This window comes from Labeo rohita, chromosome 2 (genome assembly GCF_022985175.1).
Source record: "Labeo rohita strain BAU-BD-2019 chromosome 2, IGBB_LRoh.1.0, whole genome shotgun sequence".
NCBI classification, from domain to species: Eukaryota; Metazoa; Chordata; class Actinopteri; order Cypriniformes; family Cyprinidae; genus Labeo; species Labeo rohita.
Window position 1 is genome coordinate 39,371,381 of NC_066870.1, and position 25,504 is coordinate 39,396,884.

The following is a 25,504-nucleotide window of genomic DNA, read 5'->3' on the forward strand; positions in this document are numbered from 1 at the left end:
CACACATTAATCTGTGATGGCCTATATGCACTGCAGAAGTGTTAATCATATCATGTCCAAACATCCTTTGGTAATTAAAATATTTGTCTAGTACTGAGTATTATTTGTTTTTGAACTCTATACTATTTTCCAACATTCTCAGAACATTAATAAGAAAGTTCATGATTAAAACATTGGTCTGAATTAAATAAGATCATTTCCAGATTTATTTGGCAAGGGAAAAAACCTAGGATTAAATTCAAAACATTACAGCTTCCAACGGAGGAAGGAGGTATGGGATTACCCCACATTAGAGATTATTTTTATGCAGCCCAGACTAAATGTTTAATTAACATATGTGATCCAACATATCAAGATAGGTGGAAAGATATTGAACTTTCAATAATGAATGATCCCCCAATTTTAGCGATATTGGCACATAAAAACTTGGGAGGATTTATAGATAAGGTGCCAAACTCATGGATTAAAACCCAATTATAAATCTGGAATACAATAAAAGAAGAATATAAACTGGATCGTAAATTACAGATAATTCAGTGGTGTGCTTATGACCCTGAATTTAAGCCAAATAGAATGGATTATAGATTTAAATCTTGGATATCTTGGGAGAAAATCTTGGGAGATTTGAAAGACTTTGAAAGTTTGAAGAAAGAATATTGTCTTGAGAAAGCTGATTTTTATAGATATCTCCAGCTACGTAATCATTTTGAAAACAACATCAAAAAAAAACAGACTTTGACCCAATACTGAAGATTTGTATAGGTGCTTACCGAGGTGATTTAAAAAAAAAAAAAAAGGTGTCATTTCTAAATTTTATAAAGGACTTAGGATAAAAAAAACACTCACTCCACAGAATACACTAAAGAAAAATGGGGAAAAGAAGGTCATTTTTTGATATCAAATGAGGAGTGGGTTGATGTATGTAAATTCCCGTGGAAATGTGCTAACTCTCACATATGGCGGAGTTTGGGTGGAAGTGCCTTATCAGATTTTCTATTACACCGAAACAGAAAGCACATACTGATGGAGGAGACACCAAATGTTGGAGACAGTGTGGGTTTCGGGAAGCTAATCACTGGCATATATTTTGGGAATGCCCAGTGATAAAACCTTTCTGGGCGAAACTTCATAAAGCAGTGGAAAGCATACTTAATATTACACTGCCTTTGCATTTTTCCAAATTGTTTTTAGGAAATGCTAATCCTCAGACCAGATGTCCTGAGAGATGCCTATTGGCATTTTAACATCTGCTGCTAAAAAAGCGCTAACAAGGCGTTGGTTACTTCCTGAACCCCCCACAATACAAGAGTGGATGGATATAGTAAACAATATTTATGTTATGGAAAGGATTACATTTTCCCTTCGACTTTAGAAGAACGTGTTCAGAAAAGTCTGGTCCAAGTGGGTGGAATATGTACGACCATTACGGCCGGACTTTAAAACAAATGACCCTTCCCGTCTAAATGAAAATATTGTAACCTCCATTGTATGCCTTTTCCACATCGGACACCAGCAGACTTTCTCCTGCAGTCTCTATCACAGACTAAGAGTAAACACTTAACATTATGTAGCATTTGTTTGATTAAGTTTATATTCGACCTTCTCCAAATTGTACAAGTGACTATTGTTATTAAAATGATTTCATTTTATTTTTATGTATTTATTTTTGGTTTATTTTTAATTTATTTTGTTTTGTTTTTTGTTAAAAAAGGAAAATTGAATAGCAGAGAAGAATGTAACTACATTTGTTTGAAATAATGTACAGTCGTTTATGTTGCTACATCAAAATAAAACATTTCAAAAAAAAAAAGTTAATGAAGCTTGTTCACTGTTATCTGGTCTTCAATAATGTTCAAAAATTTGAAAATTATGAAAACATATGCATTTTTTATACATACTACTTTTGTTCACAGAGCAGATGAACCTGATGATTTTGCTTGAGGTGGATCTTGTTTTAAGAAAGTTTCTATAATTTAACAGTATTTGCGTGTTGAGTAAATGATTGTGTGTGTGTGTGTTTTTTTGGACATGAGTGACCCGAGCCCCATCCAGCAGCTCCCTGTTATTTATCACACTTGAAAAAGCCAGAGCCAAACTCAGGGGTATGACCCTTAACCCTTGACCTTTGACCTCAGACACATTGTCCCAGTGCTGTTGATGAAAGAGAGACTGACCGAGACACCAGAGAAAAGACCACGTTTACACACAGTGGGTACAAAAGTCTGTGTGTGTGTGTGTGTGTGTGTGTGTGCTTCTGGTTTTCCCTGCATTATCCCAACATTATGTCCCTACAGGTATAGCAATACTAGTCATTTTTGATCATTCATCACAGAATGACTTTTTTTCCCCTCAAAAATTGTGTGAGGGGTAGGTTAATAGAAGCATCTGTTACATAATGTAACCCTTGTTAGGAGGGAACAGAGATGTTATGTGGAGCTTATTGAGCCTCTTAATGAATCTTAATGAACTATCAAATTACAGACCCATTTCAAATCTTCAGTTTGTGTTTAAAATGTAGTTGTGTCTGCTCAACTGTGTTACTTCCTGCAAAATATCTATGAAGAATTTCAGTCAGGTTTCAGGCCCCATCATAGCACACAAACTGCACTTGTTAAAATGACTTCTTGTGTCAGGCCAAGGCTGCATCTCAATACTAATTTTACTTGAATACTAGTTTACTATGACAGATCATAACATACTCATAGATCGATTACAAAACTGTGCGGGTATTCAAGGGCAGACTTTAGGATGTTTTATATCCTACATGTCCAACCGGTACTGTTTTGTCTATTTAAATGAGGAATCATCTCAATTAATACGCTGCCCCTTGGTAATATTATTAGAAAATATTAGATAAGTTTCCATTGTTATGCTAATTATACTCATCTATATTTTTCAACAAGACCAAATAAGACTTCTAAATTATCTAAGCTAACAGAGTGTGTTAAAGATATAAAAGATTGGATGACCAATAAAGATGAGAGTACACATAATCTTTTGACGGATGTACAGTTACTTCCTCTAAAGTCAAAATGTAGGTGTTATATTAGACAGCAACTTGTCTTTTGAAAATCATATTTCACATGTTACAAAAACAGCATTCTTACATCTTAGAAACATTGCTAAGCTAAGGAACATGTGACCTGTTTCTGATGCAGAAAAGTTAGTTCATGCATTCATGAGCTCTAGACTGAACTGTTGTAATGCACTACTAGGTGTTTGTCCTGCACCTTCAATTAACAAACTACAGATAGTCCAAAATGCAGCTGCTGGAGTCTTTACCAGGTCAAGAAAATATGATCATATTACCCCAATTTTACAATCTGTACACTGGCAGTGCTTGCAGGTTCATAACCTGGTCCTGGAAGGAAGTGATGGGACTTTGGGCACATATCCAGGCTGGGGTCCAAGGATCACACAGGAGTCAGTCAGCCTGAATTCTAGCCACGTTTTGTTGACCAAAAATGCCCACAGGTCCCCCGACCTCTTGATGGAAGTGAGCGAGGTCAGGTGTGACATCTTAAAAGACAGAATCTTAAGCTCAACTGACTCGAGCGGCTCCACAGGGAGACCACAGAGAGATCCCACGAGGGGATGAGATGAGGCCTTGGAGGGTTTAACCTCCTAGTGCTTCTCAGGAGCCTGATTATCAGATCATGCTTCTCCGGGGACTTGCTGTCCACTTTCAAGGTAGAGGGGGACAGCCTCCGCTCCAACCTATCTTACAGAAAGGAAAGCACAACACTGATGAGGGATCTTCGGGGGTCCACTCGACGCGATGAACACCACTCAACAAAAAGACTCTCAAGGCATAAGCCTGCCTGGTAGAGCAGACTCTGGCCTGAGCACAACTGAGGACCTCCTCACCAGCTTTATCACTGTGTGATACGGATGCTGCATTGCATGCTGTTGAAAGACTCTGCAACACACAGTAAATGTAGGCAGCAAGATCATCGGTGTCTCTCTGCCCTCCCTTAGGGACACCTTCCACACCCAACTCACTAGCAGAGCCATCAGCATCGCTGAGCATACCTTGAGGGAGAAGGTACTGGAGCATCCAGGCTCACTCCACAAGCCTTTCAAACAGCTTCATCCATCAGTCTGTCAGGATGCTGATGTCCAAAACTCTCTTCCACCTCCACCTACTCCTGAACTCTAAAAATCTACAGCTCACGCCGCACTTCTTTCATTGCACATAAGACACTTTAAGAAGGCTGCTGCGAATTCCTTTGACGGCGATGAAAACCAATGCGGAAGTCCTAAACTGAATCAAGCCAGACATTAATTACCATGCAAAATCAAGCCGAAATTATCATGCAACCGTTAACACTCTTTGGACATATCATGTCAATTCATCTTTAGAAAAATGCATCATGCTGGGTCTGGTCAGTGGAGCAAGCAGGAGAGGACGCCCAAAGAATACCATCCAGACGGACACCACCATGAATAAGCAACCTCAAGGTAGTGGTAAAAGACAGAAGGACGTGGAGGATGCAGGCCTATGAAGTAGCCAAAATTCAGACATGACTAAAAAGAATTACTTACAAAGCCCTGAATGGTTTAGCACCTCAGTACTTGAATGAGCACTTATCGCATTATAGTCCTTCACGTCCACTGCGATCTCAAAAACGTTGGCCATTTGATAAAACCTAGAAAACCAACTGTGGGCGGCAGATCCTTTACCTTTTTAGCGACCAAACTCTGGAACAATCTACCTAACACTGTTGGGACGCAGACACACTCTGTCGGTTTAAATCTCTTTAACCTGGCTTACAGAAAACACATTTCTACACTGACCAAAATTATAAATGCAACACTTCTGTTTTTGCCCCCATTTTTCATGAGCTGAACTCATAGATCTAAGACTTTTTCTATGTACACAAAAGGCCTATTTCTCTCAAATATTGTTCACAAATCTGTCTAAATCTGTGTTAGTGAGCACTTCTCCTTTGCCGAGATAATCCATCCACCTCACAGATTCATTCTTATTCCGAGGTCACTTCAGTCAACCGGATCCAGTCCGTTTCCAGCACAGATGGTGGATCAGCACCTAGAGACGACCTCGACAGCCCTGAATGTCAGCGGAGACAAGGACAACTAGATGAGCCCCAGAGACCGATCCTGTGAAGACCTCGTCAGCAGTCGGGACAAGACCGCAAGAAACAGACGAGTCCTCTGCTCAATCTGACTTGCGTTGCAGCCTGGAGTTAAACTTCACTATGCTGGTTTCATCTGGCCAGAGGAGAACTGAGGAGACAGAGGAGAGCCTGGTTTCTTCCATGGTTTTTTATCTCCATTTTTCTGGGGTTTCTGGAGGTTTGGTTTATTGCTATTGTTACCTTTGGTTTGCTTAGTTGGGGACACTTAATATCTGTCAATATTCTCAACTTGATTGCACAGACACTATTGAAGAGAACTGAACTAAGCTGGATGGTGGCATCACTGGATTAACAATGAACTTTAACTGAAAAACTGATTGTTTTTTATTGTCCTCTTGCACAGAGGACGACTTATGTTGTGTGAAGTGTAGTATAAAACCTGACTTGAATCATCTAGTGAAGGTTTTTGTGTTTTCTTTGCTAACAGTCAGGTGTGAGGAATGAGGAACCTACTTTGCAGAGTCACAGGAAGCTATTTCAGCTCCTCAGTTAAGGTTAAAAGAAACTGAAGTGTAGTTGAGCTGTTGTGTGTTTGTGTCTCTGTATTCATGCAGTAAAATGGCAGAAGCCAGAATATCAGTAGATCAGAATGAGTTCACGTGTGCAGTTTGTCAGGATCTACTGGAGGATCCAGTGACCATCCAGTGTGGACACAGTTACTGTAAGATCTGTATTACAGACTGCTGGGATCAGGAGGATCAGATGAGAGTCTACAGCTGCCCTCAGTGCAGACAGACCTTCAGACCAAGACCTGCTTTAGCTAGAAACACCATGCTGGCTGAAGTGGTGGAGAAACTGAAGAAGACCAAACTTCCTGCTGACTGTTACGCTGGAGCTGGAGATGTGCAGTGTGACGTCTGTACTGGAACAAAATACAAAGCCGTCAAGTCCTGTCTGATGTGTCTGAACTCTTACTGTCAGAATCACCTTGAACAACATGAGAGTTTGTTTAAAGGAAAGAGACACAAAGTGACTGATGCCACTGGACGACTGCAGGAGATGATCTGCCAGACACATGAGAAGATCCTTGAGGTTTTCTGTCGCACTGATCAGAAATGTATATGTGTGCTGTGTACGATTGATGAACACAAAAACCATGACACTTTATCAGCTGCAGCACAGAGGACAGAGAAACAGGTATTTAAAACTAGACGATATATTGCTGAGACTAGTCTCATGTGTGTTTATATCAGCACCCATATTAACATCTTACAGCATTTACACTGCACACGACAGCAGAAAGGAACAGCAGAAGAATTTCACTGTTCGCTGAAAATGCACTGTTGATCATCAACACAATCTTTTGTATAATAGGCTTTGGTAAAGCAGCATAAAATAATGGAGTGAACTATTCACGTTGTTTGACAAAATATATTCTTGCATTCTTCTATGCAGTGACATACGACTTTCTGTTCAGTAGATCTGACAGAGTCCAGATGATTTCAGTCATTTAAAGCTTCGCTTCATTTATTTTGTGTCTAGAGCTGCAACTTAACACAGAAGAAACACTGTCAGTGTGAAGCGCTATGTTGGTGTCAGTTTCACTTTTATAATACTTGCATATGTGGTGTGCAAACACTCCCACACTGTTAATCTATTGCATTATAAATACTGCTATAACTTTAGTCTTTGGGAATAACCGTTAATATGCATCTGAAATGGATACAGTCACCACATAAATAATGTCTGTATTGTCCAAAATGTACTGTAGTCAAAAGGATTTCAAATCAATGAATTTCTTAAATACAACATACTAAAAACATTAAATTCAGGTTAATACAGCTAATTTAACACTCTCTAAAAGGGACTACATATAGAAGGTTTGCACTGACATCACATTTTGGTCAGTTGCACGGGTATTGTGGCGATACATATATGCAAACAGCAGCATGGATTGCACGGTTAATGCACTATTGAAGACGTTCTGTTAATTTATGCTTTCTAAACCATGGAAAAATGTGTGGAAGCTGCTAAATCATATAGAAAAGGACTTAGTATGCAGGAAAGGGTGCAATATTTTGACAAATTAAAGTTAATACAGGGCTCAACACTAAGCAACGATAGTGTTCTTGGTTACTGCTGTACACAAAGCTGTACTATGCTTATTAACACTGATTTATAATGCAATTTACAGATGCTAGATGAAAAAAAAATACGCCATGTAAATTTTTCTGAAAACAGACAGTACATTCATATAAACTCTAGACCCCATTCATTATTTAGAAGATTCTTCTAATATTTTGTGCATTGTGAATCGTGAGATTACTGTGCCTGCTACAGTATTTTCTCCTCCTCATGTCCATCTTCAGCCTCTCAACCCTGTTGAAAGGACCAGCATATGGTTAGGTAGGTTTTGATGCTGGGATGCTGGTTTTGGCTGGTTTATGCTGGTCATGTGCTGGTCCAGGACCAGCTTAAACCAGCTAAGGACCAGCAAAGAGCCAGCATAAACCAACATCACAGCATCAAAACCTACCTAACCAGCATATGCTGTTTTTTTCAACAGGGAACTTGTCAGTAGACAGTGGTAGCGCTCCTTCCGTCCACCCACTCTGTCTCTTGAATTTCGCAACCACACCTTTATCTCACTCACAACTTCTGAATCAGAAGGACTTGTCTGAAAGGAACATTTTCAATCAGCCTCTGAAAAAGCAAATAGGCCTATATCAGGATCCTTAAACCTGGCTCGTGAGATCCACTTTCCTGCAGAGTTTAGCTCCTACTTTGATCAGACTCACCCACCTGTGGTTTTCTAATAAGTGAAAACAATCATGGCCGCCATATTGAAGGGTCGTTCCAAACCAAAGTGCTCAAAACTGGCTCCTTCAAAGGGCCCTTTGGAATGAAGGATTTCGAAGTGTACAACTGATTGACACTTCAGGCCCCCATGATCCTTTGCGCTGATTCTTTCCATGATGACAGTGCCTCCATGTGGTCACGGGATGATGACGCAGAAGGGCACTTCAAGAAACAGTTGTGTGGTCCCCTACACCCTTCAACCCTTCGACGCTCTCACTCTGGAGGGTAAACCCTTTGAAGAGATTAGGGCATAGGGATGAGCCCTTCCGAATGGAACGCAGGGAAATTCTGCAGGAAAGTGGATATTATGAGCCAGGTTTGAGGATTCCTGGCCTATATGAAACAACAGGCTGGTGAGCAATTTCAGTTCAGTTGAGTGGTTAAAGAATGGCCAGTCAATGTTGGTAGTATTCTCCTAGTTGCATTACACGGCTGCCTACACAAAGCCTGCATGGGCCCAAAGGTAGATACGCTGCTCTGGGCCCAAACGGGCTGATCCACACTGGGCCATCATGAGATTAATGTGGACAGTCCACTAGTGTGGGCTGCTCACAGAGAGCCTGCGACGAGCCTTAAGCTGTGGGCCTCACTTGGGCAAACCTGCACTGGGCCTGTTTAGGTTTGGTGTGGGCTGACCCTAGCCCACTGTGCCCGTAAAAAGCCAGCCTTTTGTCTGATTGTCACTATCATCCATTTGTCCTGCAGAAGCAGCTGAAGGAGACACAGAAGACGTTCCAGGACAGAATCCAGCAGAGAGAGAAAGATCTTCAGCAGCTGAGAGAGGCTGTGGAGTCTCATAAGGTGAGTCTGGAGAAGAAGAGAAGTTTGTCTCAGTCTCAGTTCAGACTCTCTTGTCTCTTTCAGTCCCACTGAAGCCTGAATCACTGTGTGTCCTAACAGCGCTCTGCACAGACAGCAGTGGAGGACAGTGAGAGGATCTTTACTGAGCTCATCCGCTCCATTGAGAGAAGCCGCTCTGAGCTGATACGGCTGATCAGAGATCAGGAAAAGCGAGCGGTGAGTCCAGCTGAAGGACGACTGGAGCGACTGGAGCAGGAGATCAATGATCTGAGGAGGAGAGACGCTGAGCTGGAGCAGCTTTCACACACACAGGATCACATCCAGTTCCTGCAGGTAACACAGATCTAGAAGAACACCATCATAGTGGACTTGAGACACATCCTGCTGTGACAGGAGACTCACAGAGAAACATTTCATCAGTGTCTTATTATATAATCATCAGTCAGACTCTCATCTGATCATCTTCTTCTGAAAGAGACACCGCTTACAAATGGCTTTCAGCTCCTGAAATCTCTTAGGAATCATTTCTCTCAGCTCTTTCTTCTGGAAGATATAATTATCTGTCAAACACCACTAGCGCCACCAACAGTTCAAAACTTGATTTTTATTTGTCTGTAACACATGAATTTATTGTATTGGTTTCTATTAGAAACCAAACCAAACCTGTCATGTCTTAAGGGTCTTTGTGAAGTTTCAGTCTCTCCAAAGTTATAAATAATGGTCAATCTAATAGTACAATTTGAGCTGCTGTTCCTGAGCAAATCTACTCAACCCTACAGTGAGACTCCATTGATGTGTTTGAGCTGTAAGATGGACATTTATGCTCTTAGCAGATGTTTAATCATACAAACTATTTCCTAGAAAGTTCACATATAGTGTAAGTGTCAAATACTAGAATCTGTAGCTCTAATGTGATATAATGAATATGAGAAGAATGAAGCTGATGCTGTGAAAGTGCTGGATTGAGTTACTAAAGATCAGTCGAGTCAAATCTGATGTTGGTGCAGGTTATTGGGTGAAGTGTGGAGCTGATGAGTTTTGATTTCTGTTTTCTGTAGAGTTTCCAGTCTCTCTCAGCACCTCCTGAATCTACAGACGGAAATGATGATCTCTTCAGTTCTTTCGTCTCTTTTGATGATCTGAGAGAATCTGTCCATCAGCTGAGAGACAAACTGGAGGATTTCTGCAAAGAGGAGCTCAAGAAGATCTCAAACAGAGGTAAAGTCCTGGAGATTCATCTGCTCTCAGAAACGAGTCCATCATCATCTCATATCATGGAGAACATCATATTAGAAATGTGTTAGGAATGGATGCAGGATCATGAGAATCACACTGTTCATGTCTGTTGATTTCCACAGTCACATTCACCAACACTGTTCCCAGGACCAGGAACCAGGACTTCCTACAATGTAAGTCAGTAAGAAAACAAGCAGAAAAACTCACTGAGTGTGTTCATGTTCTTCCTGTAGAAGGTGAAAGAAGAGTTTTATAATTGATGATGTAAATGATGATTTGCACAGGATATCTGCTCATCTGTACTGACACACTGATGATACACTGAACATGAAGAGTTCAGCTACATGAAAACATCAAACAGATTCATAATTCCTGATTCTGATGTGTTTTATCTCCATCAGATTCCCATCAGCTCACTCTGGATCTGAACACACTGAATAAACTCCTCTGTCTGTCTGAGAACAACAGAGTGATTACTCACACTTACACAGATCAGTCGTATCCTGATCATCCAGACAGATTTGATGAGTGGTATCAGGTGTTGTGTAGAGAGAGTGTGTGTGGACGCTGTTACTGGGAGCTGCAATGGAGTGGATGTGTGTATATATCAGTGTCATATAAGAGCATCAGCAGGAAGGGACGGGGTAACGACTGTGGGTTTGGATTTAATGGTCAGTCCTGGAGTTTGGAGTGCTGTCCCTCCAGTTACTCATTCATACACAATAACATAGAGTCTGTTCTCCCTGTGAAGTCCATCAGCAGTAGAATAGGAGTGTTTGTGGATCACAGTGCAGGAACTCTGTCCTTCTACAGCGTCTCTGACACAATGAGCCTCATCCACACAGTCCAGACCACATTCACTCAGCCGCTCTATCCTGGGTTTTGGGTTGGTTCTGGATTAGTGAGTCTGTGTTGATGAATCAGAATAGATTGATGAGAGATTCTACCCATAATGCTTTGAGCTGATGATGAATCAGTAACAGTGAGATGTTATAGAGTCTCTTCTTTTCTCTTCATGACATTAATACTGCAGCTGAACTTCTGTCAGTGAAATAACATGTCAGAATAAATGTGTGTAATAAATCCTCATATAGACAGTAAGATCAGTGTGTGTGAGTCCTGCTGAGTGACCATGTGTTTCTGTGCTTTTCTGTGTTTGTGTTGATTAAAATCAGCCATTTAGTTTTAAATGTTGCATCAATCATTTTTATTATTACTATCAAAATTATATTTCATTTCAAATGATCACAGAGTCAATAAGTAATTTTGTTTATTCACCTCATGGAGCTCCAGCCCTTTCCAGTATTTGTGTTCTGGTGTCACAAGCTGCTGTTTTTATTAACATGCATTTGTTAAAAACACATTTAATTACTGTTAAAGTTATATCTTGTTAATAATTTGGGGGACCCCAATCACCTTTAGTCTGAGAAATGGCTAATGAACATTGGCGAGTAGAATTTACATGTCCAGCAACTCCCCCTACATAGAGGCACATAAGATAACAGTGTGCATACACTCATTCAGGTTTGTGCTGAAGGGCCGAGAACGCATCCCAGTCACTCAAGGTTGTGGCAGGAGGAACACAATGTCTTTGTTTTGCACTGACACAGAGCCAGTTCTCCTGCCTGTTACCTGTTTGGACCAAACACACAGGAGGAAACTAGCTCAACCTGGAGATTGTAACAAAAAAAAATCTTTCAAGGGCTGGGTCTGTCTCCCCCAAGGGCAGTGCCTGCAAGTTCAACACCTGGTCCTGCAAGGGAGTGACGGAAACTTTAGGCACGTATCCAGACTGGGGTCTTAGGATCACCTGAGAGTCAGTTTTAGTCATGTTTGCTTGACCAAAAATGCCTGCAGATTTTCCAACGTCTTAATGGAAGTGAGCAAGGCCAGGAGTGCTGTTTTAAAATATAGAATCTTAAGCTCAGCTGACTCAAGCAGTTCAAAGGGAGCTCTCTGTAGCGCAGCAAGGACCTCGGAGGTGGGGTCTTGGAGGGTTTAACCTCCTAGCACCTTTCAGGAACCTGATGATCAGGTTGTGCTTCCCCAGGGACCTGCTGTCCACTGTGTCATGATGTAAAGCCTGTCTGGTAGAGAGGGATCTGGTCTGATAGTGATAGTGTCTATCATTACCTGTGATAGGCCACTTAAGTCTTCAGCATCCTGTCTAGGAGCCACACCTGGAGGTTCCACAGATCTTGACATGAGTACCATATGGTGCCCATCCTTGAGAAAGGCGCTGGGAGGGGCTGTCATGAAGAGCATCAGGTCTGAAATCCAGGTCCGGGTGGGCCAGTAGAGCGCAACCATCAAGTCCTGCACCTCATCCTCCCTGATTTTGCCAAATATGTGTGCAAGCAGACTCACTTGGAAAAATGTGTACTTGTGCAGACCGTGGGGCCAGCAGTACACCAATGAATCCATGCCAAGAGGAGCCTCGGTCAGGGAATAGAACAGCTGGCAATGGGAAGGTTCCTGGGAAGCAAACAGGTCTACCAGGGTTTTTCACCAACTCAACTCCAGATTAGCTGAACCACTAGGAGCATAAGCTGTCATGACAGTGCATCAGATGAATGATTGAGCTTCCCCAGGATGTGAATGGCACACAGCCATAGGAGTTTTGTCTGACTCCAGAGGAAGAGATGGTGGGCGAGTTGCAACATGAGCATAATCCACCTTGTCACAGTGTTGTTCTTCTGGACAGGCACATCCTTGAACTGAAGCAATGGCCGGAACCAAAGCAGGACAAACAATACCGTTTGCTCACTGATGTGCACTTCGATATTATGACAGACACTGCTGGATTTAGTGGTCAAATAGTCTCGGGTTTGAATAGGTCCATTGATAACAGATTACTGTACAACCGCAGCTGCACAGAGGTGCTGATGTCGTGCAAAGGCGTCTCCACAACATTATGAAAAATACCACTGTATTTGAAGGATACAACTCAAAGAAAACTGTAAGACTTGCACAAATACTTTTAAAATTTAAAATACTTTTTAAAGTTCTTTAAATTTAAGGTACTACTTTGATACTTTAATCATAATGTGTAGAGTCAGACAAATCTACACTGCAATACATATAGACTTTTCCCACTGAAAATAGATGTTCACCTTATGTTCCCCTGATCAGCATAAATGCATAAATCTAAATTGATTTGAATTGTTTAAAATAATCGAAATACTATTTGGCCACTGTAAAAAAAAAAAAAAAATCAAGGATACTGGATATTTTTTTAGCAATAAAAATCAATGTGTATGGCACAAATGGAATAATATTCCATATCTCATATTTCCTTAATGTCTTGTACCTTTGACAGTGTTAAATGTGGTGTCACATTTAGTGTTAAATGATATGCAGATGAGGTAATGCATAGTAAAACTAGGTGTTGTATGCACCATAAATGGTGATTTCAGGGAGGAGACGGTGGAGATACATGTATGCACAATCTTGCCCTGCCCGGGATTTATAAAGGGATTTTTTTGCAGGTTCTGGCAAAAATTCTGTTTTTAGCAAAATCTAGCTTTTGTGCATACGTATACTTTTAGGATGAAATCTACGGAGAGTTTTATAAATGAGACCCCTGAAGCAGTCTCAGATGCATCCATTCAAGTGGCATTATTACTGGAAAGAAAAGGATGTGATATGTGGTCAAGTACAGTGACCCATACTAGGAATTTGTGCTCTGCATTTAACCCATCCAAGTGCACACACAGTAGTGAGTAGGGAACACACACCCAGAGCAGTGGGCAGCCATATTGCTATCGCTGCGGTGCCCGGGGAGCATTTGGGGGTTTGGTGTCTTGCTCAAGGGACTCACCTCAGTTGTGGTATTGAGGGTGGAGATAGCGCTGGTTATTCACTCCCCCCACATTCAATCCCTGCTGGACCTGGGAATCAAACCCGCAACGTTTCACATACAAGCCCAACTCTCTAACCATTAGGCCACGGCTGCTGCGGATGCCATATGCCACAAGAACCTCTGAAATTCCTTTAGTGAAACTGCAATTTTCCCCTGAATGAATTCACTGATTCCAGAAAACCGAGTGTTTGCCACCGAGATAAAAAAAAGAGCACAGCTGAACCTTGCAGATTGCTGAATGAGCCAGCAAGACGGCTTGTGCAGTGCTAGCCAGTCCCCCAAACTCTGTACAAGTGACATGAAAGGGACAACAGTCAATATGGGGCAGTGAGAGGAAGTGTGGATGCCCAACACGTAAAGCGTAGCATCATGATGTAGAGGCAGTGAGTGTGGTGTAACTCTTACCTGGTTTCCAGGATCCTGTGGATGGTTAGCAGAAGGTGCAGGAGGAAGCAGGGTGTCCTGCAACTGCAACCTGAAAGAGGGCACCAAGGCCAAGAATGAGTAAGCATAGCTTTAACTAATTCAAAGTAATTTACTAAGAATCAGATTTCCCATTCCTAGTCCAGGAGTGTCACTTTTCCACAGGGTTTGATTCAGTTTGATTTCTACTTAAACACACATGGATCAACTAGGCAAGATCTTTACATTTATTTAAAAAACAGTAAGGTGTGTTGAAGCTAAACTCAGCAGGAATGAGGTTCTACAGGAGCAGGTATGAGGAACCTGCTTTACGGATTCACAGACACACCTGTTTTACACACGTCACTCAAACACAGAACCAGGAAAGTATTTAAACTTATTGGTTCAGGGAAAGAGAAACTGAAGTGTAGTTGAGCTGTTGTGTGTTTGTGTCTCTGTATTCATGCAGTAAAATGGCAAAAGCCAGAATTTCGGTGGATCAGTGCAAACAGACCTTCAGACCAAGACCTGCTTTAGCTAGAAACACCAGCTTGGCTGGAATGGTGAAGAACCTGAAGAAGACCAAACTTCCTGCTGACTGTTACGCTGGAGCTGGAGATGTGCAGTGTGACGTCTGTACTGGAACAAAATACAAAGCCGTCAAGTCCTGTCTGGTGTGTCTGAACTCTTACTGTCAGAATCACCTTGAACAACATGAGAGTTTGTTTAAAGGAAAGAGACACAGTTTGACTGAAGCCACTGGACGACTGCAGGAGATGATCTGCCAGAAACATCAGAAGATCCTTGAGGTTTTCTGTCGCACTGATCAGAAATGTATATGTGTGCTGTGTACGATGGACGAACATAAAAACCACGACACTGTATCAGCTGCAGCACAGAGGACAGAGAAACAGGTATTTAAAACTAACAATCAAGTTAATACTCAGTGATTCAACAGTCTGTTTATTTTCTGTGTAGAACCGCAGCTTCATTACACAGAACACAGAAACACTGTCAGTGTGAAACTCCACATCTGTGTCAGTTTCACTTTTATAATAATAACACACGCAGTGTGAAGCGTTCCTTATGCTACTGATATTAAGATAATTATACCAATCATCACTTCTGTGGCCTTATTTAAAAAAGTTTGCGTATAAATCATCCTAAATTTGTTCTAAGATCATTCCTCAAAAGTATGTAAGTGTGATTCAGAGAAAACGAACGTGCACACAAAAACGTGTGCGTACGCCTCTTATCCGGATATGACATTTATAAATCACAAATGATCTTGAAATTGTGCGCAGCTGACTGGTGTCAGATCTCCGCCTTGTAAACACCCCCTAATTAATATCATCAGCATATAAAAGAGCATCAGTCAACGTTGAAAACTGTTGTTTGAGAATGGCGGGTGGCAAGCAAAAGAATTTTAGTGAGGCTTTAATTTGAAGCATCAAGAAAAACAAGATGCCTTTTTAGCAGTCTTGTTTCTTTTTAATTTATGGAGTGAATCACAGAAATAAACCAAAACTCAATATAGCTTTTTTTTTCAGTTCTATCATCACACAAAAGCACAAGGCAAACATAGCACATCTCAAACCATGCAAAACAGAACAACAACTGCATCAACCAAAAAATAAATTAAAATAAAATATAAATAAATAAAATGCAGTTACATAAATTTGATGATGTCTGTCAGAAAAAAAATAACCAAAATGCACATCCCCTAATACGATTATTATTATTATCATCATCATCATCATTATGGCCGCTGCTTATATTTCCAAATACCTGCAGTGCTCCAATTTGACGCAAGGAAAAGTGTGTACGTCTCCTCAGACCCTGACGTGGCTTTAAGCACTTTTCCATGCAAAAGACTGTGTTTATAAATATGAACGTTCCAGTGGCTTTCAACATACGCACAGTCTGAGATCAAATTTGTGCATACACATGCTTTATAAACAAGGCCCCTGGAGTTTGAATCTACAGCCATTCATTATCAGCTCCACTTTTACTGGATTCATCTGTTCTCATGATGATTTAGTGTCAGTAGTTTTCTGTGACATTCGCTATCATCCGTTTGTCCTGCAGAAGCAGCTGAAGGAGACGCAGAAGACGTTCCAGCAGAGAATCCAGCAGAGAGAGAAAGATCTTCAGCAGCTGAGAGAGGCTGTGGAGTCTCATAAGGTGAGTCTGGAGAAGAAGAGAAGTTTGTCTCAGTCTCAGTTCAGACTCTCTTGTCTCTTTCAGTCCCACTGAAGCCTGAATCACTGTGTGTCCTAACAGCGCTCTGCACAGACAGCAGTGGAGGACAGTGAGAGGATCTTTACTGAGCTCATCCGCTCCATTGAGAGAAGCCGCTCTGAGCTGATACGGCTGATCAGAGATCAGGAAAAGCGAGCGGTGAGTCCAGCTGAAGGACGACTGGAGCGACTGGAGCAGGAGATCAATGATCTGAGGAGGAGAGACGCTGAGCTGGAGCAGCTTTCACACACACAGGATCACATCCAGTTCCTGCAGGTAACACAGATCTAGAAGAACACCATCATAGTGGACTTGAGACACATCCTGCTGTGACAGGAGACTCACAGAGAAACATTTCATCAGTGTCTTATTATATAATCATCAGTCAGACTCTCATCTGATCATCTTCTTCTGAAAGAGACGCCACTTACAAATGGCTTTCAGCTCTGGAAATTTCTTAGGAATCATTTCTCTCAGCTCCTTCTTCTGGAAAGATATACACTGCTCAAAAAAATAAAGGGAACACTAAAATAACACATCCTAGATCTGAATGAATGAAATATTCTTATTGAATACTTTGTTCTTTACATAGTTGAATGTGCTGACAACAAAATCACACAAAAATTATCAATGAAAATCAAATTTATTAACCCATGGAGGTCTGGATTTGGAGTCACACTCAAAACTGAAGTGGAAAAACACACTATAGGCTGATCCAACTTTGATGTAATGTCCTTAAAACAAGTCAAAATGAGGCTCAGTAGTGTGTGTGGCCTCCACGTGCCTGTATGACCTCCCTACAACGTCTGGGCATGCTCCTGATAAGGTGGCGGATGGTCTCCTGAGGGATCTCCTCCCAGACCTAGACTAAAGCATCTGCCAACTCCTGGACAGTCTGTGGTGCAACGTGGCATTGGTGGATGGAGCGAGATGTGGATGAGGCCAGATGTGCTCAATTGGATTCAGGTCTGGGGAACGGGCGGGCCAGTCCATAGCATCAATGGCTTCGTCTTGCAGTAACTGCTGACACACTCCAGCCACATGAGGTCTAGCATCGTCTTGCATTAGGAGGAACCCAGGGCCAACCGCACCAGCATATGGTCTCACAAGGGGTCTGAGGATCTCATCTCGGTACCTAATGGCAGTCAGGCTACCTCTGGCGAGCACATGGAGGGCTGTGCGGCTCTCCAAAGAAATGACACCCCACACCATTACTGACCCACTGCCAAACCGGTCATGCTGGAGGATGTTGCAGGCAGCAGAACTTTCTCCACGGCGTCTCCAGACTCTGTCACGTCTGTCACATACTCAGTGTGAACCTGCTTTCATCTGTGAAGAGCACAGGGCGCCAGTGGCGAATTTGCCAATCTTGGTGTTCTCTGGAAAATGCCAAACGTCCTGCACGGTGTTGGGCAGTAAGCACAACCCCCACCTGTGGACGTCGGGCCCTCATACCACCCTCATGGAGTCTGTTTCTGACCGTTTGAGCAGACACATGCACATTTGTGGCCTGCTGGAGGTCATTTTGCAGGGCTCTGGCAGTGCTCCTCCTGTTCCTCCTTGCACAAAGGCGGAGGTAGCGGTCCTGCTGCTGGGTTGTTGCCCTCCTACGGCCTCCTCCATGTCTCCTGATGTACTGGCCTGTCTCCTGGTAGCGCCTCCATGCTCTGGACACTACGCTGACAGACACAGCAAACCTTCCTGCCACAGCTCGCATTGATGTGCCATCCGGGATGAGCTGCACTACCTGAGCCACTTGTGTGGGTTGTAGACTCCGTCTCATGCTACCACTAGAGTGAAAGCACCGCCAGCATTCAAAAGTGACCAAAACATCAGCCAGAAAGCGTAGGAACTGAGAAGTGGTCTGTGGTCACCACCTGCAGAACCACTCCTTTATTGGGGGTGTCTTGCTAATTGCCTATAATTTCCACCTGTTGTCTATTCCATTTGCACAACAGCATGTGAAATTGATTGTCAGTGTTGCTTCCTAAGTGGGCAGTTTGATTTCACAGAAGTGTGATTGACTTGGAGTTACATTGTGTTGTTTAAGTGTTCCCTTTATTTTTTTGAGCAGTGTATTTAGCTGTCAAACACCACTAGCGCCACCCACAGTTCAAAAATTCACATATTTCAGCATTGACCTCATTTTTCCTTTTGATTTATGATGTCATTCTGAGTAATAGCCATTTTAATTGGATCAGATGACCTTCAGACCTGACAAAATTGATGTTTATTTGTCTGTAACACATTAATTTATTGTATTGGTTTGTTTTGAAACCCAAACCAAACCTGTCATGTCTTAAGGGTCTTTGTGAAGTTTCAGTGTCTCCAAAGTTATAAATAATGGTCAATCTAATCATAGAATTTGCGCTGCTGTTCCTGAGCAAATCTACTCAACCCTACAATGAGACTCAATTGATGTGTTTGAGCTGTAAGATGGACATTTATGTTCTTAGTAGATATTTTATCATCCAAACTATTTCCTAAAAAGTTCACATATAGTGTAAGTGACAAATACTAGAATCTGTAGCTCTAATGTGATATAATGAATATGAGAAGAATGAAGCTGATGCTGTGAAAGTGCTGGATTGAGTTACTAAAGATCAGTCGAGTCAAATCTGATGTTGGTGCAGGTTATTGGGTGAAGTGTGGAGCTGATGAGTTTTGATTTCTGTTTTCTGTAGAGTTTCCAGTCTCTCTCAGCACCTCCTGAATCTACAGACGGAAATGATGATCCCTTTAGTTCTTTCGTCTCTTTTGATGGACTGAGAGAATCTGTCCATCAGCTGAGAGACAAACTGGAGGATTTCTGCAAAGAGGAGCTCAAGAAGATCTCAGACAGAGGTAAAGTCCTGGAGATTCATCTGCTCTCAGAAACGAGTCCATCATCATCTCATATCATGGAGAACATCATATTAGAAATGTGTTAGGAATGGATGCAGGATCATGAGAATCACACTGTTCATGTCTGTTGATTTCCACAGTCACATTCACCAACATTGTTTTCTGGACCAGGAACGACTTCCTACAATGTAAGTCAGTAAGAAAACAAGCAGAAAAACTCACTGAGTGTGTTCATGTTCTTCCTGTAGAAGGTGAAAGAAGAGTTTTATAATTGATGATGTAAATGATGATTTGCACAGGATATCTGCTCATCTGTACTGACACACTGATGATACACTGAACATGAAGAGTTCAGCTACATGAAACATCAGACAGATTCATAATTCTTGATTCTGATGTGTTTTCTCTCCATCAGATTCCCATCAGCTCACTCTGGATCTGAACACACTGAATAAACTCCTCCGTCTGTCTGAAAGAAACAGAGTGATTACTGGCACTAAAACTGATCAGTCGTATCCTGATCATCCAGACAGATTTGATCATTATTGTCAGGTGTTGTGTAGAGAGAGTGTGTGTGGACGCTGTTACTGGGAGCTGCAGTGGAGTGGAGATAGAGCTGTGTTTATATCAGTGTCATATAAGAGCATCAGCAGGAAGGGACGGGGTAATGAGTGTTTGTTTGGATCTAATGGTCAGTCCTGGAGTTTGGGCTGCTCTCCCTCCAGTTACTCATTCATACACAATAACATAGTGACTGATCTCCCTGTAAAGTCCATCAGCAGTAGAATAGGAGTGTTTGTGGATCACAGTGCAGGAACTCTGTCCTTCTACAGCGTCTCTGACACAATGAGCCTCATCCACACAGTCCAGACCACATTCACTCAGCCGCTCTATCCTGGGTTTTGGTTTGGTTCTGGATCATCAGTGAAACTGTGTTGATGAATCAGAATAGACTGATGAGAGATTCTACCCATAATGCTTTGAGCTGATGATGAATCAGTAACAGTGAGACGCTATAGAGTCTCTTGTTTTGTCTTTATTGTTTCAATAGGGGAGACAGGGCAATTTTTAGATTTTTTACATTGAGTTGCTTTATAACTCACAGACTACTTGAAATAGACCAGTCATCTTTTGATTCAAGAAATAAAAATAGTAGCACTAATTAATAATACAATTCATATATTTTTACTAATTAGCACTAATAAGCACAAGACTGTAACATTAAATTAAATGTAAAAAGTCAAAATGTTACAATTGTCCCTTGCTGGGACTGATTATTACAGTGTAGAAAAGTCAAATTAAGCCACCGTATTTCAAATAAAAGCCCACCTCAAAGTAATTACTTTACTGTTGTATTATTTAAGAAAACTACTCAAGATATTTTTGCATAGTGTTCAAATTCTTTAGGTGTTCAAAAAGCAAAAGTCTATTTCTATTTTTTCAGAAAACTAGGCAACTATTCCAGTGGTAACTTCCAGATGGTCTTTAACTAAACTTTAATGAAATGGTACAAGATAGACATATTAGCAGCATAACTCAATGAGATCATGTGGAAATAATATTCATTGTATTCTTTTAAAGATTTAAAAGTAACACATTGTTTAACACTAATCATTTTTAAATGTTTAAATATGTTCATTTTCCAACAGTTGTTCCAAGTGTTTCCAAGTGTTCTTGGGAGAAAAAAAAAAATCACATGATGAACACAATAAATGTATGCATTTGCAAGCGTTTTAATCCTTAATTTATTGTAGTGTAGAGTACAGCACAAAACGGCAAATAACAACAAAAATAATTATTCTGCCCCAGCATCCTGTCTTTGGTCTGGGACAGGCCAAACAACCTCCTCAACATCACAGACTAAATTGGCCCTGGACAGGCAGCGGCGGTAAAATCCTCTTGCATGCCTGACCCAACCCTGGCACTCATCAACTCAATATATAAGACTGCTTGTTTTCTCACCCTTGCCCTTTTTTTCTCAAATTTTTGCATTTTACCCAATGCAAAAACAAAAGGGAGGGGCTGAGAAAAAAAGTGTAACACATCAATTTAAGTTTTAGCACCATTGGCCCTGGATAGTGCATCGGCAATCACATTTTCAGAACCTCTTAGATGACGGACCTCAAGATTATATTCTTGTATAATTAGAAGCCAACGCATCAGGCGCTGATTTGCATTTGACATCTGGGCGAGGAAAGTTAAGGGGTTGTGATCGGTGTACACAAAAAGAGGAGTTGCACTACCTCCTACGTAAACATTGAAGTGTTGAAACACAAGTAAGAGAGCAAGAGCCTCTTTCTCAATGGTACTATAGCATCTTTGATAGGACATGAACTTCTTTGAGAAATAGGAGATGGGATGATCAACATCATGTTCATCTTCTTGCAACAACACTGCGCCCAACCCGGTGGCACTGGCATCCACCTGCAGCTTGAACGGCTTTTCAAAGTTAGGGGCAGAGAGCACAGGAGCATTACATAACAGGTCTTTCACTGCATCAAAAGCTAGCGAGCAGCTGCTGTCCCAGATAAACTTACGGCTACTACTTAAGAGATCAGTGAGTGGGGAAACTACTGCAGAGAAGTTTCTGCAGAATCCACGGTAGTAGCCTGCCATACCAAGAAATCGGCGCAATTCATGTTTATTGCTGGGGGTAGGGAACTGTAGGATAGCCTCCACTTTGGCAACAACAGGTCTCACACATCCCTGATCCACTTGTTTCCCCAGATAAGTGACTACTGCCTTTCCGAACTCACTTTTGGCAGCGTTTAAAGTTAGCGAAGCTGCAGCTAACTTACTAAACACATCCTCCAGTGCTTTAACATGTTCTTCCCATGAACTTGAATAGACAACAACATCGTCCATGTAGACCTCGCAATTTATGACTCCCACCAGGACCCTCTGCATTAGGCGTTGGAAGGTAGCAGGTGCATTTGCATCCCGAACGCTAGAACCTTGTATTGCATAAAATGATCTTGTGTCACAGACGCGGAAATCTCAAAGGCACGAGGAGTTAGAGGCACTTGCCAGTAGCCCTTAAGCAGGTCTAATTTAGATACAAAGTTAGCAGAGCCCACTCTGTCCACACAATCCTCTACTCATGGTAATGGAAATGAGTCAGCCTTGGTGATTTCATTCACCTTGCGATAGTCAGTGCAAAATCGAAAAGATGAGTCAGGCTTGGGCACAAGTAAACAGGGGGAACTCCACGGGCTTTGACTGGGTATGGCAATATCATAACACAGCATGTATTCAATCTCCTCCTTCATTATTGCATGTTTCTTTGGATTAACTCTACATGCATTTTGGTTAATTGGTAGAGAATCACCCACATCAATGTCATGGGTTAGCACTGAAGTTCTACCTGGCATATCTGCAAACAGTGAAGGGTACTTGTCTATCAGCTGCAGAAGTTCTTTACGTTGTCAGTCTGTCAGATAGGAAAGAGTGCTAGACAAGTCTTGCAGAATTACTGAATGTTTAAGCTTTCCACAGGAGCTTACAGGAATTTTGTCAATCAAGCCATCCTCAGCAGGGCAATAACTGGCCACAGAGACAGCAGCTACAGGGGCAACACTTGCGGTAGTGGAAGAGGTTTTGTCTCCACGTTTTAAATAACATTTTAACATATTTACATGACATACACATTTATGTTTCTGCTGATCTGGGGTGGCAATCACATAATCAGTGTCACTCAGTTTTCGTTCAACCATATATGGCCCAGAGAATTATGCAGCAAACACGGAGCCAGGAACGGGCAAGAGGACAAGAACATGGTCACCAGGGCTGAACTTCCAGTCAACACTCTTTTTATCAAAGCGTGACTTCATTTTGACTTGGGTAGCACTCAAATGTTTTTGTGCGATGTCCCAGGTACCAGGCGCTCTCTGAAAGAACTGACATACTCTGACACTGGTACAGGTGAACGTTTCACAGACAACAGCTGTTCACTCAGCATCTTCAATGGGCCGCGAACCGTGTGGCCAAATACAAGGTCAGCAGGACTAAACTCGATTGATTCCTGCACAGACTCACGAATCAAAATCAAATCAAATCACCTTTATTTATATACCGCCTTTAAGAATACAGAATTGTGACAAGGCGGCTGAAGTGGCAAATAGAGGCACGAGTGGCAAATAGAAGAAAGGGAAGCCCCTCGTCCCATTCTCTTCCAGTTTCAACACGCAGTATGCACGTATCATGGCTTTTAGGGTCTGATGATACCGCTCAAGGGAACCCTGCGACTCAGGATGGTGTTCACTTGACATACGGTGCGACACTCCCAATGCGGCCAATGTTTGTGTGAATTTTTTTGATGTAAAGTTTGACCCTTGATCTGTTTGGATCTCTTTGGGCAACCCAAACGTGGTGCAAAATTTCACAAGAGCCTTAATCACAGCAGGGGACTTAATTGTGCGCAAAGGAATTGCTTCAGGGAACCTGGTCACGGTGCACATGATGGTCAGCACATACTGGCAACCACTTTTGGTTTTAGGCAGTGGACCCACGCAGTCTAATATCAACCGCTCAAATGGTTCAGCCATCACAGGCACGGGATGCAGAGGAGCAACAGGGACCTTCTGATTTGGTTTGCCAGATCTTTGACATACATCGCAAGTTCTGCAAAACTCTGTTATTGAAGACTTGCAATCTGGCCAAAAGAAGTACTTTGTTACACGGTGAAAGGTTTTATTGACACCCAAATGCCCTGCAAGTACATTTTCATGGGCAAGCTTCAGCACTTGTGGACGTTAAGCAGCAGGAAAAAAAGCAGCTATTTGATGAACTTCACGGCAGTCTGAATCATCATTCTCTGGCTTCCATTTCCTCATTAACACACCGTTATCACAGTAGTAAGCAATTCTAACATCAGGCACTTGGTTACAGTCGAGGGCAGCATCAAAACAGGGAGTAAGAGATGGGTCTATCTTTTGCGCACCAATTAACTGATCTTGGTCAACACCAAGAGTCTCATGGGGGTTATTTATGTCAGTTTCTTCCCCAAGTGCAGGCCTTATTAACTCACATTTGAGAGGTTCAGAGGGCACTTGTAAGAACGACTCAGTAAGATTTACAACGTCTTCACAAACTTTTTGGACTGTGCTCGAGTTATGGCACACACAGGAAATGTAGATGGGAATTCTTGGGAGAGACTAAAAGTATCATTAATTTTACTGTTGTTCACAACAATAGGCCTGGGGAAGACTCGACCCCCTGCTAGATCATTTCCCAATATAAGACCCACTCCATCAAATGGTAACTGTTCACGCACTCCCAGATGAACTGATCCATTCACAAGGTCAGATTTTAAGTGTACTTGATGGAGAGGAACACTATCACACCCCATCTCAATACCACAAATTAAAACATCAGTGCCTGTGTACAAACTCTGTGAGAAGGGCAGTAACTTTTTTAAAATGAAGGACTGTGCCGAGCCAGTATCTTGCAGAATCACAATGGGCTGATGCTCAGTGTCTGACAAGGAAACAGAGCCAGAAAGGAGAAAAGGTTGCATGGACTCCTCTTCAACCAAAGACATAGTTTGCACCAAAGCAGCTTTCTTAGTTTTAGCTTCAGCATTTTTCTTTTTCCAAGCCTGACACTCAGCAATCAGATGACCTTGGTCAAGGCAGTAAAAACAGGAACGTCTGTCTCTTCCACCTGAAGGGGCAGACTTACTGTCTCGGTTACCGTTACTTTTTGACATATGCTGAGGAACACGTGAAAAATCTCGCACAGTATTTTTACTAGCAAGCAGAATGTTTGATGAACGGACAGATGGAAACACATTACGGTGCGTCAAAACAAACTCGTCTGCTAACACAGCAGCATCCAACAACGCAGTTACTTTTTGATCATTTAAATGAACGACAACACCCTCGGAAAGACAGCTTTTAAAGTCCTCCAGTAAAATCAACTCTTGTAACTGCTCAAAAGTAATGATTTTACTGGAGAGTAATCACCACTCAAAGTTTTAAGCGCAAATTTTCATTTTCCTGCTGCTTCACGCGGAGATCTAATTCTTTTAAATGGATGGATAAGGCCGGATCAAAGTTTGCACTTTCAGTGGCATTTACCCCAGAAGCAACCTCTTCAGTTAAGGCCTTTGTCATAACTGCAGGTTGTTCTTCAACTTCTGGTAAAATACCACTGAGCACTA

At 41.9% G+C, this 25,504-nt stretch overlaps 2 protein-coding genes across 2 annotated transcripts; both read left to right on the plus strand.

The window, feature by feature from the left end:
• The first annotated feature begins 5,670 nt into the window (after positions 1-5,670).
• Positions 5,671-11,147, plus strand: LOC127183279 (tripartite motif-containing protein 16-like). Its single transcript, XM_051139217.1, has 6 exons — positions 5,671-6,296; positions 8,664-8,759; positions 8,859-9,092; positions 9,818-9,977; positions 10,118-10,168; positions 10,397-11,147. Exons 1-6 carry the CDS (start codon positions 5,718-5,720, stop codon positions 10,909-10,911), a joined length of 1,635 nt encoding a protein of 544 aa, XP_050995174.1. The 5' UTR covers positions 5,671-5,717; the 3' UTR covers positions 10,912-11,147.
• A 3,272-nt stretch (positions 11,148-14,419) lies between these two features.
• On the plus strand, positions 14,420-21,294 carry LOC127183496 (tripartite motif-containing protein 16-like). Its single transcript, XM_051139578.1, has 6 exons — positions 14,420-15,173; positions 16,348-16,443; positions 16,543-16,776; positions 19,185-19,390; positions 19,513-19,532; positions 19,760-21,294. Exons 1-6 carry the CDS (start codon positions 14,733-14,735, stop codon positions 20,281-20,283), a joined length of 1,521 nt encoding a protein of 506 aa, XP_050995535.1. The 5' UTR covers positions 14,420-14,732; the 3' UTR covers positions 20,284-21,294.
• Positions 21,295-25,504: the final 4,210 nt, after the last annotated feature.